Source organism: Cucumis melo, chromosome 9 (assembly GCF_025177605.1).
Source record: "Cucumis melo cultivar AY chromosome 9, USDA_Cmelo_AY_1.0, whole genome shotgun sequence".
NCBI classification, from domain to species: domain Eukaryota; kingdom Viridiplantae; phylum Streptophyta; class Magnoliopsida; order Cucurbitales; family Cucurbitaceae; genus Cucumis; species Cucumis melo.
The window spans coordinates 20,431,280-20,448,610 of record NC_066865.1 but is presented as its reverse complement, the minus strand read 5'-3'; the positions used below and the strand labels follow the sequence as shown (position 1 = coordinate 20,448,610).

Here is a 17,331-nt window from a genome sequence, read left to right as displayed (position 1 = left end):
TAAATTACGCAATATTTAGGTAAAGATATAGGATAAATATATATATATATATATATATATATATATATATATATATATATATATATATATATAAAATATACAATCTAGCTGAAACATTAAAATGGAAATTAAAACATTCATGAAGAGATAGAGGAGGAGCAACCATTACTTTCTTTATCTGTGCAGTTCATACCTATAAAAACTATAATTCCATGAGATTCGGTTATGTCATCCTCTCATCCTCTCTTGTTTTTAGAGGTTTCTAAGAGTAAAATTTCTAAGAAATCATCTAATATAGGGCTGATTTCAAATTCTCATTATTGAGTCACTAAAATAGAAGGTCCACCTTGTAGGTATAAGTGATCATTTTCAATTCTTTTAAGTGTTTTTAATTAACCATAGTTTCATATTCTTACAATCTCCTTCATTCAAACGTGATATTGATATATTTGTATCCCCTTTTAAACTTGGGACGTTACAAAAACTATAAGTGCATATGTGTTTTGTCTCATCTTTTTAGTCTTTCAAATTTGAAGAGAGATATAATACAATAATAATGGAACATGTATTAAAATAAATATAAAAAGACCGTAAAGAGTTTATAGTATCTAATAAACTTTTAGCCCCAAATTAAAGAATAAATTAAAATAATATCAATTATAATAAATTGCATCTATCAATTGTTATTCATATTTGATCTAGAGTGTTTACTGCTGTATATTCAACTTAAATGAGGTTGGTAATCACATTCACATTTTTTTCATTCAATAATAAACTTTTTTCTTTCTTTCTTTTCTCTTTTTAATTTTTCGTTTATGAAAATATTATTTGTTTCATTCTAATTTTTTGGGTAAAATTCTTGCCCAGTTTATAAACACATTTGAATTTTAACCGAAATTTCAAAAGCAAAATCAAATTTTTTTATAACTATTTGAGTTGACATTGATTTTTGGTTGGTGGTGGATGGTATACAGGAAAAGAGTACTTTCGTTTCGTTGGTTGGAGGGGAGAAGAGTAGTTTTGAGAGGGCAAAGGTATGCATGTCAATCAACCAACAGTTGGTTAAGGCTTTGATCCATCGACATGGGTGGTTAGTTTTTGTAAAAGCCATGAAGGTATATTTCCTAACCCAAAGGAAATCTAAACTAGCTTTATCTATATCTTCACTGATCTAACAATATAATCAATTAAGTGAAATTAATCCTACAGCACTTGGTCATTAAGGAACACAAAAGAATCTAATATTCCACCAACCTTTTATGCCGTATTCTGACGACAAAAGAGCATGGATAGACCTGCAGTTAACACAACTGTTACTAAAAGTAGAGAGATTAAATGAATTCAATTATTGTGCTGGCATTGGTATGGTGAGAGCCTACCAGTTGGGTCATGAAGAAACTTAGTCCACGAAAAGTTAAAAATTCTGCCTGATAGGTTACTGTTCTTTAAGTGAAATTATTTGTCTCCAGTATGAAGGATGGAGTCGCTGATCACAAGGATAGATGTGCGATTGGATGGAGAAGCTGCGAGTGAAGCAGGAAAGAGATCATGAGGGTATTCGAGAGTAACCATCACTTCTAGCAACTTTTTGCTCTTATTCCTCGTATAATACCTGTAATTGCATAACTTGAAACACAACTAGCTTCAAGAGTTAAAAAGTGGAAATTTTATTAAGGTGTGATGATAAAAGGAAACAGGCAAACTAAGTGAAGCATACAACAAAATCAGATGTTAAATTTTATTAAGTACTAATTAATATAGTTAGCACTTGAACATCTAGTGATTACTGATTATCAAATGATCCCCTTTCTTTCATCCTTCCACTTGAAGAACTTCCAATGCCATGGCCACGGCCAAGAAGACCTTTATCTTCTTGGTGTTTATTTTCTAAAGAAGTCGAGATATCCTTTGATACAATATCTTCATCAAAATTTTGTTTCAGAGGCCTCCCACGTATCTTTCCAGGAGATTGCCGATGATTCAAATGCTTGGAAGGTGAGCATGTCTGTGACCTTGAATTCTGGTCTTGTCTAACTACTCGATGCCTTCCTCGGCCTCTCCCCCGACCTCTTGGCAGGTTGAGTCCTTGCTGATCAATATGATGAGTGCCATAACTTGTATTTGAGTCAAATGCCTCTCCGTCTACAACATTTGATGCCAGATATCGCTGGTCACCATCTCGAGCAAATGAGGATAATGAAGTTGCCAAAATTTCTTGAACTTTCAACTTCCGAGGCCTCCCTTGACCACGATGCCCCCAAGGTTGACTTGGACTACAAATAATATCTTCAGGCGATAATGCCTCGGACTTCTCATTTTTGTCTGCCTCAGAAGTTCTAGACATCTCTTGTTTTGAATGCTTCGCTAGAGTTCCAGTTATTTCAGATGGCCATCTAACTTGGGAATGCTCCTTGGTTAGTTGAAGGTCCTCGGCCTCGCAACCGTTCCTTATTTCAGTTTGATCATCACTAAACTTGGATGGTCGTTGTTCTTCCAGTCTATTTTGTTTATTGCTAACTTCACCTAGTACCGTCTTCTTAGAAGATTGAGCACCAATTATTTCATTCACCCCATCGTAGCCATGGTCAGACTTCGCGTCAAAGAATTCAAAATTTTCATTTTCCTCTAGTAACTTCTTGCAACCTTCAGCATCATCAATCACTCCATTTTCTTCAGCATTGCTATGGTACGACATAGCATCAAAGAACTCCAAAGTGGCTTCTTCAACAGGTTCTCTGATTGATCCCAAGGATGCTCTCTACATTATAATCATAAATTTGATTAACATGACTAAAATGGAAAATTTTGTTTAAAAATATAATAAAAGTAAACTCCAAACAAAACAATTCTTGGAGGAAAAATATGTACATCTATAGAGAAGGTGATGTAAACATGTAAATAACACCTTCTGAAGTTGAAAGTGAAACTCAAAGGGTCTTTCTCTGTGATGGAAATGAAACGTAAAACACAGATCAAAGTTAACTCAATATTAGTTTCATCCAACCACACTTAAATATTTGAAATATCAAAACTTCTCTCCTTGACAAAATATCATCAGCAAATCTATACTTCTAATCATCACCAAACCCTCACACTATAACATAAAGGAGAAGGATTCTTCTGCTTCACCTCCCAACAAGCACAAGATGAAATCCTATGTCTGTCTTTCTTTCAGAGCCAGCTGACAATGACAGCAGGACGCCACCTCCACCAGCAGTGAGTGAGGAAGAAAGGGGCTAAATAAGTTAAGGGGTGAAAATGTATAATTTTAGCTAGTTATATTGAATAGGAAAAAAATTCTGATTATGTAACATAATCTCCTTTTGTTGAAATATTTTAAATTTATCACAATTCATCAGCTTAATATTCATTTCCATAAGAGAAGAGTTTTAAGTATTGATATAATTAATACTTACTACAATCCATCAACTTAAGATTTTACGTTGATTGATAATTTAGCTTCTTGCAAGATTATCATATTCTCTGCGCTCGCTTTGATATTAACACAATGAGGCATGCCAACAATAAGATTTATTTTATTATATGATCTTTTGACATTTCTTTTTCACTTGAATGATATTCTATCCATATGATATTTTTTTTACTGTATGCCTATTCTACAAGCAAGAAACAAAATAGATAGTAAATAGCATGCAAGGAAGCATCAGATGGAGACATATGTAGTACCTCTTTTGGTTCTTCCATCCTTTCTCCTTGTTTTTCCTCCTCAGGGTGCTCGTCAATCATTTCAACTTGAACTTCTTTGAATTTATCTAGCACTTCAGTTTGGCCAGCTTGTGCATGTTTTCCTTCAACCCCGTCGCCAACATTTTTTCTAAACGAACTACATTCGTCTTCAGTCCCTTTAGTCATTAGTGCCTCTTTTGCATGAAGTCCAACAACCATTAGATCCTGTGATTGTTTTCTCCCACCAAAATCTTCAACCTCATCACTACCATTAACTTCTTTAAGTTCATATATCATTATTGCTTGCCTGTCTTGGTCATAACCTCTTTCTTTAGCTCCACAAATTTCTTCTCTCGGTGAACCACGTTTTTCTTCATTCCATGTCATTGTTAGTGCTTCCTGTGCACCGAGATTTCCAGCTGCTACATTCTGTGATTGCTTTTTGTCATCAAAATCTTGAAAACCATCTCTACTCTTGACTTCCTTTTCACAAGGTTGGTGAATCATGACATCTGCTTGAACTTCATTAACTTCACCACGCACTTGAATTTGGCCTCCTTTCGCGTGATCTCCTTCTTCAACTTCACAAACTTCTTCCCCAAATGAACCACTTTGTTTTTCCATCTCCTTATTAGCTAATGGCGCATGAAGACCTAGGATCACCAGATTTCGAGATTGATTTTTCCGGTTAAAAACTTTAGCCCCATATATATGCTTGCTTTTCTCTCCATGCTGTTTGTCAACCATTTCATCTACTTCAACTTTTTTTTTTTCATTCACCACAACTTGCCCTTCTCCAACGTGATCTACATTTTCAACTCCAACAGTCACCTCTCTAGAAAAATCACTTTGTTCTTCACTCCCTTTACTTGTGACCACCTCCTCCACACGGGGTCCTATGACCTTCAATTTCTTTGATCGTTTTTTCCTATCAAAACCCTCTTCTATCTCATCGGCACTCTCCACTTCTCGATACCGACTCCTTCCTCCCGTCTTCCTCCTCCGTTTCTTCCTCTTTACTCCCTTATCCTCCACCTTAAAGTTATACCTCCCACATTTCAATTTCACTAGCTCCCCATTTTCACAGAGCTTCCCCAAATGGCGACGCAAATACGCTGAGTGTGCCCATGGCAAGTCCTCATACTCATTCACGATGAACTCTGATATCGACTCCTCACTCAACCCATCTTCCTCTCCAACTTCAGCTATTGCTCTCTGTATCATCTACATTCCCAAAAATATCAATTCATCAACAACCATTGCTTCAATTCCAACCATAACGAACAAAAAAATTTTCTCCCAATGTCAAATTCATAAAAACAAAAGCATAAAGCACAAATAAACTTAAAAATCTTAATCAACAGAAAAGACAAGCAATAAGAAAGAAAGTTACCGAGGCATAAGGAAGATGTGTAGGAGTTTGAAAAGAGGGGAAATTCTCACGAAGGCGGCAGTCGATAACAGACTTGAACTGGTCGGAGAGGAAGGGCAAAGAGTGGGCGGTGCCATTGGTCGAATATTTGGCAGCGACGGCGGAGAAGAGGGCGTCTCTGAGCCTCCCCGCTATGAGTGAATGACGGTGATCGGAATGCGGTGCATTAGAGGAGGGAGACGAGAGATTTTCCGGCGGCGGACGAATGGAAGAGAGTTGGGATGGGGAAATCTCCATATCGGCGGTGATGCATCGCCGTTAGAGAGGGCATTATGCATTATATGGTTTTTTTATTTTTCTTTTTTTTTTTTTTTAAGAATATTTATTATATGGTCTTTAATTTCCTTTTGAAATCTCTTTTAAATAAAATATTTTTACGAGTAATATCAAAAATAAGATAGGAGGAAAAATATTAACATAGATTGAGATTGGTAAGTCTCCCTACTTTTGACATTATTTTGAGAAAAAACACATCATTTAAAAGAAATTTCTTTCCTTTATGTATATTATTAATTATGGCAACTATGTTTCGTTATATATTTATAAAATAGAAAAAAGATAATTTATAAAATGGTAAAATTGCAAATATAGTATTTTATATTTTTTTTCCCTTTTAAGGAATTTCGTAAATATCCCATTTTTGTAAGTCTAAAGCTTTTTGTTTGAATTACCCATAGTTTATCTTATCCTTTTATAATGTTTCTTTTTATCAATTATTAGCTAATTTCAAAACTATATAGAAGCTTTTACAAATTTTCTTTTAGGTTTTTCAAACTTAGCTAGTTTTTTAAAACATTAGTTCAATATAGGTAACAAAGTAAGAGATACAGAAGTGAAACTAAGAAGCACAAACACTTTAGTTTGTATAACATATTCGACATTTGAACATTCTGGTATTTGGTAGACACCTATTAGACGCCTGCTAGTCTAACAAATGTATTAGACATGTATAGACACTTATTGAGTAGACTAAAAAGACACATATATGACAATAATATAACTTTTAAACATGGAAAACATCAAGCTAAGTCTTTTAAGTATATAAATGCATCAATTCATTTACTATAAATTTTCTTTTACTATAAAAATGATATATATATTTTAAAAATGAATATTTTAATAAACATGTCATTGTCATGTCGTATTCTAGATTTTTAAAATATGGTAATCTTCGTGTCCATGTCGTATCATATTCATGTCCATGCTTCTTGGAAGTAATGTTTATATACATAATTTTTTAAAACTTAAAAGTAAACGATTTCGAAAATATTAATAGGACCTACAAATTTTAGTCTTCTCCTTATTTTATCACATTGTGAAATAACCATAAACAATTATTTGGAGTTTATTCAAATTTTGCTATTTATTCTTTCTTATTCTTATTATCTCTTCCAACACCTTGATTCTTATTTTCACTCTAGTTTCATTACACATTCTCAATTTTGACTTTCGCGTATAGTGAGCGGCAAGATGTTATGTGTTTGTTCAAATTTAAAACTTGTTGAGCAAGAATCAAGATAGAGAATTAAAAGATGTTATATGTTTGTTCAAATTTAAAACTTGTTGACCAATAATGAAAAATGAATAACGAAAAAAGTGCAAATTTAGAAATGCATAATGCAGATCTGCTCATGAAGATATATAACGAAGCCTTAAATTCAGAAAAAATAATAGAAAAAAAAAAACGTGAGCGGCAGGATTCGAACCTGCGCGGGCAGAGCCCACATGATTTCTAGTCATGCCCGATAACCACTCCGGCACGCCCACCAGATGAAACTCAAATCATAAAATTTTATAAAATCTGAAGCATTCTAAAATAAAAATTTATTGTTAAAACACAATACAACAATAACTAATTAAATAGAAGAAGAAATTTCGTTACGATTACTACCTGAACATAACATTCATGCCAATTGTAATGAAATTCAGCTATCACTTCATTTCTTTTTAGATCTATGTTAGTACTAGTGAGCCAAACCCACTTTGATCGTTCTAAATTATAGGTTAGTAAACATTGTTTATTATAAGGTAATAAATGTGAAATAATGTAATAAATTTTACTAATAAAATTAGATGTCATCTCGCTTAAAATTACAATAGTAAAGTTTAGAATAAAATATAAAAATAATTTGTACTTTTTACCCATAAAACTAAAATCAGGATTAATCTAAAATCGGATGTCAATTTCAATTTAGATGATTTCAAATATAGCAAACTGAATTAAAATATTTAATATATATATATATATATATATATATATATATATATATATATTATTTAACATTTATTCTTTAATAATGAGACAATTGTAGATCCATAATTGCTCACAAATATAATCACTATATATATATATATATAAAAGTTAATCCTTTATGATATTTTCTTAATTAAACAATGTCAAATGTTTGTTTTACCGATGTAATTATCTCTGTATCTTGAAGTTCCACTAATTTTGTGATTAACGATTTATTACCTGGATGGTTCATATATATCAACTTCTAATCAGAATGCTATATAATTACAAAATATAGTAATTGACCCTCAAATGCATTATTATTTCGAATAATAATAATCGTACTAAATATTTTGAAATAGAAGCTACCACTTGTGTTTTTTTTTTTTAATCTACCCATACAATTAGATCATTCTAAATTATAATCATAGATAGTAAAATTAGAATAATGATATTTTACTCATAAAATAAGGTACTACATGACTTAAATTTAGATCTATAGCAGAATTTGGAATAATACAAAAGTAGTTTGAGCTTCTACCTATAAAACAAAAGGCACAAGTTTAATCTAAATGTAGGCCGACCATCAATTTCTATTTATTAGTAGTTTATCCATATATAAATTAAGTTTCAAGAATATGATCAAAAAAATTTACTGTATCAAGGGAATGATTTGAACTTTTTTAATGTCTTCAATTATCTCATAGTCCACCAAATTGAACCATGGTTAAGTTTAATTTACATGTGACACATACAACATATCAGAAAAGTAGAAGCATAATGTGCAATTTTTCATCCTCCTAAATCTCTACAACCCAAGTGTTATTTTCTTACTAAATTTGCATTTTCTTATATAAAAAGAAAAAGAAAAATTAAAGTAACACAATTTTTCATCTTCTTCTTCCTCGCACCTGAACTCAGAAACCCTAATTCTTCAGCCCATTCCATCCCTCAATCCAAAATTAGTCATTGTTTTGTTGTTAAGATCAAAGAACGGTACTGAATTTAATTAGCAAGTTGCTAATTTAACCAATGCAAAGCAAAGACGATGAGCTTCATATTCATCATCTTTTCTGAAGCTCCAAACTTGAATCTCTTCTCCACCTTTGAATCCTCTTTCTTCAACCATCAAATTCCATCGTGTCATCAAACAATAAACTTCTCCACTCCCAATTTTCCACTTCTTCAAACACAGCATTCTTTCTTCAAGAACATCGTCCAACATCATTACGTTTATCCCCCTCTTGTTCTTATTTTCCTGTTCGCTCAGTAACTTAGTCTCTTCCTCTGTAGCAAAATCGAACGACAGTTGTTTTGTGTTCATCGACAGGCGACCATGGTTTTTGTTTAAATCCGTATCAGTAAGTTGTTTTTGAATCACCAGTCGTATTTCATACCCACCCATCTCTAAAATCCGATCTCTCATCGCCACCGGCATCGACGGATGCTCAATTTGTTTTACGTACTTCTTCCTCTGTTTCTTAGTTCTACTCGTCGATGCCTCCGTCAGCGTCGGAGGGTTCCTCTGTTTCTTAGTCCTACTCGTCGATGCCTCCGTCAGCGTCGGAGGGTTTTTTCTCTTGTGGGTTTTGTTTAATTTTTGCCGTTGAACATCAGGAACAGAGTTTGCCAGTTGTATTAGAATAGACGCAGCCTCCGCCATAGACAAGGGGAGTTCGGTTTCAGTCATGGATCGCTCTTTCTTGCCGGCGCCGGAGGAAGACCCACGTCTTTTCCGAGGTATGTAAATATCGTTTAAATCAGGAAGTTGAAGACAGATTCTTAAGCCGCCGTGAACCGATGTCTCCATTACCATTGTTTCTTAAACACAGAAAGTGAATGTGAAATTTGAGATTGAAACAGAGTAGAGAGAATTGAATAAAGTGATGATTTGTGAGTAATTTGTTTATGGGAGTGAAATAAAATCTTAATAGGAATTTAATTCCTTTTATGAGTCTGTTCGTGATTTAGTTAAATGGAAAATTTGTTACCGTTAAGGAAAATATTTGGAAAATCTTGATGGAAATCTATGTTCTTCAAAAAAATTTCCATATTTGAAAATTGGGTCAAACTTAGTCAAAGTGTCTTACTGTCATACTTGTATTTATTTTTTAGTGAAATTAGATTTTAGACCCTAATATTTCTCTATATTACATTTTGTATCCACAACCAAGAGAGATTAGAGTTACGTTGTTGATCTAAAAAGAATCAGGCACGGGGCTGTGGATGACTTTTCCATCCTCCTTTTTATTATTTCATTTCACGACGTAAGATAATTTTACATGTAAATTATTAAATAAAAGTGTTTCCTATTTTCTTTTTCTTCTTTTTTTTTTTTTCCTATTTCCTATTTATTAAATAAATTATCAAATTATATATGATTACTATATTTTTAAATAAAATAACTTTTTAAATACTATCTCATGTTCTTATCAAAATATATTTTTACAATAATTATGGGATATGATACCGAACCTAGGTGGTGATGATGGGCATTCTAATTCAACTACCTAAACACATACCGGTCCATTTTCACAATTACCAAATTGGCCCAATGGGCCCCTAATCGCATTCCTCAAAAAGCTCTAAAACCCTACAACATCGAAATCTCTAAACCCTCCTGTCCTAGAACCTTCTACGCCTTTCTATTTCTTCCGTTAAAGCAACCCCCACTCTCCACCTTCTTCCTCGCACCTGAAATCAAGAACCCTAATTCTTCCACCACACACTTATGGCGAAGCGCTTAATTCCATCTCTCAATCGTGTCTTGATCGAGAAAATCGTTCCTCCTTCCAAAACCTCTGCCGGCATTCTTCTACCTGAGAGCTCCTCCAAGGTATCTCCAATGTACCTTTCATTATCTCTTTCATTCCATTTCGGTTTCTGTTTCTTCGCTTTGATTTCATTTCTATTGGGGTTTGCACCCTTAGTTGAACTCCGGCAAGGTGATTGCGGTGGGTCCTGGTGCACGGGATATTAACGGGAATCTGGTTCCGGTCTGTGTCAAAGAAGGTGATACCGTTCTTTTGCCTGAATATGGAGGCACGTCAGTGAAGCTCGGGGAGAAAGAGTATGCTTCTACTTTTCTTGCTCTGTTTGTAGAAATGATGGTCTTCGATTTAAATCTTCCTGCGTATGCCTACTGTATTTGCCTCCTTAGTTCATTGTCATTATCTCAAATTGAACAATTTTATAATTTTAGAACGAGATTGGAATATTCAGGACTATGTGTGAGTTTGAGATATCAATCTTATTAGAAATTGCTGTTTCTTCTCAAGTATTCGTTGATTCTTTGCCGAATTCATATTAGTCTAAGAAGACTAAAGTAGAATGTAAATATTGATTTCCTATTCGATTTCATGATTTTGGTTTGATTTTTCTTTGGTGGGGTTTATCTGCAGGTTTCATTTGTTTAGAGATGAAGACATTTTGGGAACTTTACACGGTTGATTATCAATCTAATTCAACAGTGAACTGTTTGTGCCTTTGTTAAAGCTTCATTCTGGTATTTTTGATTTAGTTTTCTTTCATGTTGTAGCTTATTGAATGCTAGAACTAGAATGAAGAACGTGATCAATCAATGATTGGTTTTCCATTTAGTTAAACCTTACTGGAAACTATTTTCAGTTCCTCATTGTCACTTTTATCCTTAATCTCTATTCAGCATCTTTGTCTTGATGGTCTGGAGGAGTGGGAACTACTATAGTCTTCAAGTTCTGTGTCTATTGGTAGATTTCAAAACGTAACATGGATTCTCATTGAGTTTGAGTTAGATTTTAATTTTAATTAGTTCCGGGTGTTAGTGAGTTTTGTGTTTTGTTTGAATTTCGTCTGGAAATTTCAAATTTTTGAACTTTTATCTACAATTTTTTTACCAAGTATTCATTTTTAGTCCATGTTTTTAAATGTCTATTGATTCATTCAAAATATATATGTTTTTTAATATATATTAATCCATTTAGAATAATAACGAGAGTATAATTTTGAAACCAGCTTCATCAGTGATAAAAACAGAGTTCTTTCAAATTAATCAATAGTTATAATATTCAGTGAAAAATTAATATTAATTTAATATTGATATTTTAAGTAAAATGGTAACATTTCAATCAAACCCATAACGTAAAGATGAAATAAGAATCTTTCTTCTATTAATTTTATGGTACAAGCACCAACATAAATTTCCTTTCACTTCATTTTTCCCCCTAAAGTAAAATATTGAACTCAAGTACAGATTATTCGCTAGTTTTGTACGTAGGAGGGTTAAATGGATGAGGTCACTGAGACTTTAAAACTGGATAATATATATATATATATATATATATTTTATGTGGGGTAATGTTTATCTAGTTGGATTGGCAACACTAATGTTAAACTTACAACTTTGATATCCTATTTATGTTGTGTGTACTTTGCTATTCCACTAATATGCTTTGAACAGGCTAAATGCGATTCAAATTATGCAAGGGAATTAGCTTATCTACTAGAATATTAAACACAAAGGAATGCATAGAGAATAAGAATGGACAGTTATGAAAATATGAATTAGTTTTCTTCTCAAATAATCAATTGAAATATCAAATCTGAGTTGTGTATTGTTTTGGTGATCATGTTCAGTGTTTGTGCTTTGATTGTAAGGATGTCAATTGTTTAACATAATTATGATGTTATAGATGATTAAACCATTGTGAGGCTATGTAGGTATCACATGGTATGAGAACCTGTTGGACAAATTATGATGTACAGTTGTTTATATCCTAATAATTTTTTTATTTCAACACACACTCCATGTATAAATGAAATCTACCCAAGTGTATTTTATGAAGGTTTACCTTTATATCATTTAGGACATGGATGGTGTAGCTAGGGGTGTAATTGGTTGGGTTCTATCAGTTTTAGCCCTCGAACCGAATCAATTATAATATCACACAAATACTATGAATCGAAGCTCGCTCACAAAATTGAACTGCTCACTATTGATTCAAGCTGTATTGTTTTACATTTTACTAGTTAATCAGATTTATGCAATGTTTGACTAGTCAACAGCTGGAAGGTGGGCAAGGAATGTCGTTGGGTAGGAAAAAAATGACTAAACTGATCCCTTGTTCTGGTAAAGATAGGGAGGACTTGAGATTGTATCTTAAACTTTAATATGAACTCTTTTGGCCGGTTTTGGGTATACTTGGTATGGTTTTTATCAAATTTGAAATTAGTTGAGTTTTTTCTTCTTTTTTTTTTGGTTTTTTTCAATATTGAAATCGTAAATGTTAACTTAAGCCAATTATAGATTAAATAGAGATATTAGTTTTGGTTAGCTTGAATAGTTCTTTTAATTCTCAGTTTTTCGCCTTGCGCTTCTAATTGATGCTTCTGTACATTGACCATTTTTTTTTTCTGGTATGAATAATGTGCCTTGTTATGAAAACAAACATACAAATATGAAAGGAATAGATATGTGTGATAAAAATTAAGTGGTTTGTGTTAGATGAAAAGTTGTAGACAAAGATAATGTTGGGTAATATAAGAAGCATAATGATTTTAATATAGAAAGTCATATGTCGCCAAACCTACATCACCATCGATTGTGCAGGAACACGTGTATAGCAATTACTTGATGTAACGTGGGAATGGAATGTTAAATATTTATTAATGAACCATTAATGTCATTTTGGGACCGATTGATTAGTTTCTATTTTTATTTTTTAATGTTCGTTTCCAAATTTTAAGAAAAGTAATTTCTCCTATTTTTGTTTTCGTTAGATTTGATTTCACTCCTACTGTTTTTCAAATTTCTAGTTGGCTGTATTTTTTTCTCTTTTTTTTATTTATTAATTTTTCGTTATTATCTTTCATATATTTAGTATTTCTTAATTTATTTTATTTTTTGCTTTTCATTACTAAATTTTTTATATATGTTTAATATTTCTTCATCGGTTTTATTTTTCTCCATTTTCTTTATTATTTTCAAAATTTATATGTTTAATTTAAGTTTGAACTTTAAATTTCTTAACATTTAGATTTATATTATTTAATTTTCAAATTTCATATTTAATTTTTTTCCTGTTTAGGTACATGTAAAATTAAATCTAGAAACCAAAAGATTTATAAAATATAGTAGAATGTTGATCTATCATTGATAGACATCAAAGCTATTATAGATGATATTGATCGATTTCAGTCTAAAAATTTTATTGCTTATTATGAAAAGTATCCGAATGCAATAAAAATGTTATCTATTAATATGAAACACCGTGAAAATGTGAAGATTTCCACCAAAGTTCCAACACAACACACCATGATGCAACACCAACTTAAAAGGAGAAAGAACGGTTGTCCATTTTGATGAGATATGATATAAATTTCCTCCCACCAATGAAAAAGAATGATACAATTATACATAGATAACAATGATGGTTCTTTCATAATAATAATAATAATAATGGTATAGTTACTCTCAAGTAAAGTATTCAATACACAAAAATATACCATTCTTTTTTATATACAAAAAATGAGGATAAATAACGACTTGTGAGATATTATATAATGTTTCGAAAATCACTTTTATTGTAATGGTAGTAAAAGAAAACTACATTTGGAAATAAATCTTGCTTTAATATTTACTTTCTTTTTTATTCTTGATTTAGATATGATTATATATATATATATATATATATATTATTAAGGTTGGAGAAAGTGTGGTTGACATTGATTATACTTGTGATTCATGAATTGAACTTTTATCAATAATAAATATCATGATATTGAAAGAAGAGCTAAACTATATAAAAACAAGCTTTCAATGTCTAATTAGAGTTGACAGATATGATTATGTTATAAAAGGTTAAAGCATTTAATCTTTTAAAATGATGAATGGGAGTTGCTAGCCAATTGCCTTTAATCTTTTTAATCATTATCGAAGAATCATAAGCCAAACATATACAAACCTCATGTCACTTCGGTTAAACAATATTTTTGTTGAAGATTTTTTCAAGGGAAGAAAATGAAACAACAAAACTAAAAAATTATATCAAGTGATGCTATCATCTTATATTGAATAACATAATTAGAAAGAAGTAAATAAGAAACGATGTTTTTCCCTGCCACTCTAATCGTTGGAAAATGAGAATGTTGTTGTGACAAATCCTCATATGGAAAAGAGAAACATATTTGAATGCATACACAACACAAAAATGTTAAATAATAATGATTGAAATTAATGTATCAAGCAATAGCTAGTAATTAATTTAAAATTGAGTGAAGAATACAAAAATAATAATATTAATAATAATGTAAAGAAAAAAAAAACGGTTAATTTTCATAAATATAACAAAATACTAAAATATTTATTATCTATGTAACAAAATAAAAAAAAAACTCATTAAGTTAAAGAATACTATAGATTTGTCCCAACCACTTTGAACTTCTTTCTTCATTTTCATCTTCTCCTTTTTCCTTCTGTAATTTTTCTTTTACTATTCTTTTGCAGATTTTCTTTTATATTAATTTTGAAATCTTGATATTTGTTTCAATCAACAAAATTGTGCAGAAGATATAAAAGATTTTGAACAAAAACCGTTGTATATTGATGCACGATTGTATATCATATCTTATGAGATAGCTTAAAAGGAGAAAAATTGAGACTATTTTAATATTTTATTATGAACATACGTGTCTTTTTCGTTAAATTTTTTAGATAGTGTAAATGTTTTAAGAATTTGTAATATTTTTTTTTTTTTTTGAGATTTAAGAATATAAGAATTTAGAAAACAGGTGGAGGAGGTGAACAAATATTCACGTGGAGTCCGCAACAATTGTGGTGTGTTGTGTGGGACTCATTTTTCTAAGTTTGGGACCTCCAACTCACCCATCTTACACGTGCCCTTTACTCTCATTTTTTTCATACTATAATAATGATTAGATTCTAAATTTAATATTTGGATGCTTAAGTAAACACTAATCTATAGATCTTCTACTTGTTGGGATATAAAACCAAATCCGGCCGCTCACACCACTTACCTGCCAATGACGTCCATCTACATCTGCCATACACGTCGCCTGCGCTCCACCTTCTTGCCTTTATTATTATTATTATTATTATTATTATTATTATTATTATTATTATTATTATTATTATTATTATTATTATTATTATTATTATTATTATTATTATAAGAAATCGGTTATTTAAAGTTGTTTCATTAAAAAAAAAGAAAAGAAAAAAACTCTCTCTATATATAATGTTATGAATCATCATAGACAAATAGTAAATTAAATATACCGTTGTTTCTTTTAGATAATTTCTTGTATTTCATTAGTTTCATCATAATATGATATAGAATGTCTCTTTCGTCCTATGAATTCTACTCTTTTTTGCCATGACTACTAAAGTTTAAAAAGGTCGGCAAATGTGAAAATTAAATTGTTGCTTAACTTCAACAATATATAAAATAATATACATATAATAACAACCGACTTTATTCTTAATTGTTTTTTAATAAAATTATTTTCACTTAGTTAATTGAAATATATGGGTAATAACTATTTAAAACATCAAATTAAGATGATTAATTTATGTGAAAAGAAATAAACTCGTGTATTTTCTAGATAATTGGATTTGTTCATAGAAATTTAAGAAATGAGACCGAATATAATCCATCATTAGGTTTATAGAAAAGTTTATTAATGCCTTTTTTCAAAAAGATCGGATCAATAGGTTTTCATGCTTACTCATTATGACCCATGCTTACATTACACATTAATTTTTTCTTTTGGTTAATGAGTATTATCAATTTGTTACTTTAAAGGTTTGTTTATGTTATTAATTATTTTTCTTCTGCCACCATTTTTTTTTATCTATTCCCTTTTGGCATGTTCACATTATTTTTTTATCGTGGATTACTCCAAAAAATATATTGCTCGCATTACTAGTTTTCAAGATAGATCTAAACGTACCTACTTTTTGGTCTACTAATGACATACATGCTTATACTTAATACAAAATTAAACTCTCATCTTCTTACTTTTTTTTTTTTCACCAATTAGATTAAGAGAAACAACGAATCAAGTCTATCGTATATCAATGTGGACACATTAACCTCAAAATCCATCACATTTAAACTTTTGTTCATTTTCATCTTGATCAAAGTTATCCATAAAAACAACAATAACAAGTTAGAAATGAAGCTTAATAAAGAAAGAAAGAAAGAAGAAGAGAAAGAAAAGCAATTAATAAGTTCATAGAGAGACATATCCAAACAAAAAAGAATCTTTTAATGGGAATGGCCACGGGTACCCTACGCCCTTCCATTAAGGCAGATGTCCCCCGTGCTGCCCTCCCCCTAAATTCTAACTAAATTAATAAAATCAATTTTGGACTTATTATTGGAAGACATTTTAATTTGTTCCTTTCATTTTACCCTAATCTATGGTTTTAATTTTATACATATACAGTCTAAACTTTTTAATACACCAATATGGCATCTTGTTCTACACCCTTTCTAAAGTCTTTTAAAACTTAGTAGTTGTATTTAGTCCAAGCAATAGATCTAAGTGCTAAAAACAAAATATTAACAAAATAATAAATAATAATCATAATCATAAAAAAAAAAAATGAATGTTATAGATAAAGATATTAGTTTCTATTTCATTGATTGATGTTTGACTAATGACCTTTTATAACTATAAGTTAATAATAAAGAAAATTGGAAAGTTTAATATGTAATTGTTTCTTTTTTGCAATTGGAGGAACAAGATTTTAGTTTAATTTAACATACATTTTTACAATATTTTTCTAGGATAAAATGGATAATTTTGAGAAAGAAAGCAAGTAGAATTGTTGGATTATATATGGGACTAGAGAACTAAAATATTTGTTTGATAATTTCAGTTCTTTCTTTTTGAAGTATAACAAGGATGTGAAATGACGATTTTGTAATGATCTATTTGAACACTTACATTGTAATTAAAAGAAAAGGTTTACAAT

The 17,331-nt window shown here is 30.9% G+C and overlaps 3 protein-coding genes and 1 non-coding gene across 5 annotated transcripts; 1 reads left to right on the top strand and 3 right to left on the bottom strand.

The window, feature by feature from the left end:
- Positions 1 to 1,643: 1,643 nt before the first annotated feature.
- Positions 1,644 to 5,398, bottom strand: LOC103504566 (uncharacterized). Its single transcript, XM_008468917.3, has 3 exons — positions 5,081 to 5,398; positions 3,688 to 4,911; positions 1,644 to 2,758 (listed from the first exon to the last, which is right to left on the bottom strand). Exons 1-3 carry the CDS (start codon positions 5,354 to 5,356, stop codon positions 1,784 to 1,786), a joined length of 2,475 nt encoding a protein of 824 aa, XP_008467139.2. The 5' UTR covers positions 5,357 to 5,398; the 3' UTR covers positions 1,644 to 1,783.
- A 1,406-nt stretch (positions 5,399 to 6,804) lies between these two features.
- TRNAS-AGA (transfer RNA serine (anticodon AGA)) lies at positions 6,805 to 6,886 on the bottom strand. Its single transcript has one exon. It is a non-coding gene; the product is annotated as a tRNA-Ser (tRNA).
- A 1,475-nt stretch (positions 6,887 to 8,361) lies between these two features.
- Positions 8,362 to 9,168, bottom strand: LOC103504562 (putative B3 domain-containing protein At3g24850). Its single transcript, XM_017047911.2, has one exon. It carries the CDS (start codon positions 9,166 to 9,168, stop codon positions 8,362 to 8,364), a length of 807 nt encoding a protein of 268 aa, XP_016903400.1.
- On the top strand, positions 8,949 to 10,957 carry LOC103504560 (10 kDa chaperonin, mitochondrial-like). Of its 2 annotated transcripts, XM_008468910.3 has the most exons (4): positions 8,949 to 9,092; positions 9,832 to 10,188; positions 10,283 to 10,422; positions 10,754 to 10,957. In XM_008468910.3, the coding sequence occupies exons 2-4, from the start codon at positions 10,084 to 10,086 to the stop codon at positions 10,800 to 10,802; spliced, it is 294 nt and encodes a 97-aa protein (XP_008467132.1). In that variant the 5' UTR covers positions 8,949 to 9,092; positions 9,832 to 10,083; the 3' UTR covers positions 10,803 to 10,957. The 2 variants fall into 2 exon arrangements, with proteins under 2 accessions (XP_008467132.1, XP_050945668.1); XM_051089711.1 differs by lacking the exon at positions 8,949 to 9,092 and having other exon boundaries at positions 9,955 to 10,188; positions 10,283 to 10,957.
- The last annotated feature ends 6,374 nt before the right edge of the window (positions 10,958 to 17,331 follow it).

Coding starts and splice junctions, on each gene's coding strand:
- LOC103504566 (XM_008468917.3), bottom strand. CDS start 5,356: ATGGAGATTTCCCCATCCCAACTCTCTTCCATTCGTCCGCCGCCGGAA. Junction 4,912..5,080: donor CACATCTTCCTTATGCCTCG/GTAACTTTCTTT, acceptor TTGGGAATGTAG/ATGATACAGAGAGCAATAGC. Junction 2,759..3,687: donor GGATGGAAGAACCAAAAGAG/GTACTACATATG, acceptor ATTATAATGTAG/AGAGCATCCTTGGGATCAAT.
- LOC103504562 (XM_017047911.2), bottom strand. CDS start 9,168: ATGGTAATGGAGACATCGGTTCACGGCGGCTTAAGAATCTGTCTTCAA.
- LOC103504560 (XM_051089711.1), top strand. CDS start 10,084: ATGGCGAAGCGCTTAATTCCATCTCTCAATCGTGTCTTGATCGAGAAA. Junction 10,189..10,282: donor TACCTGAGAGCTCCTCCAAG/GTATCTCCAATG, acceptor TTGCACCCTTAG/TTGAACTCCGGCAAGGTGAT.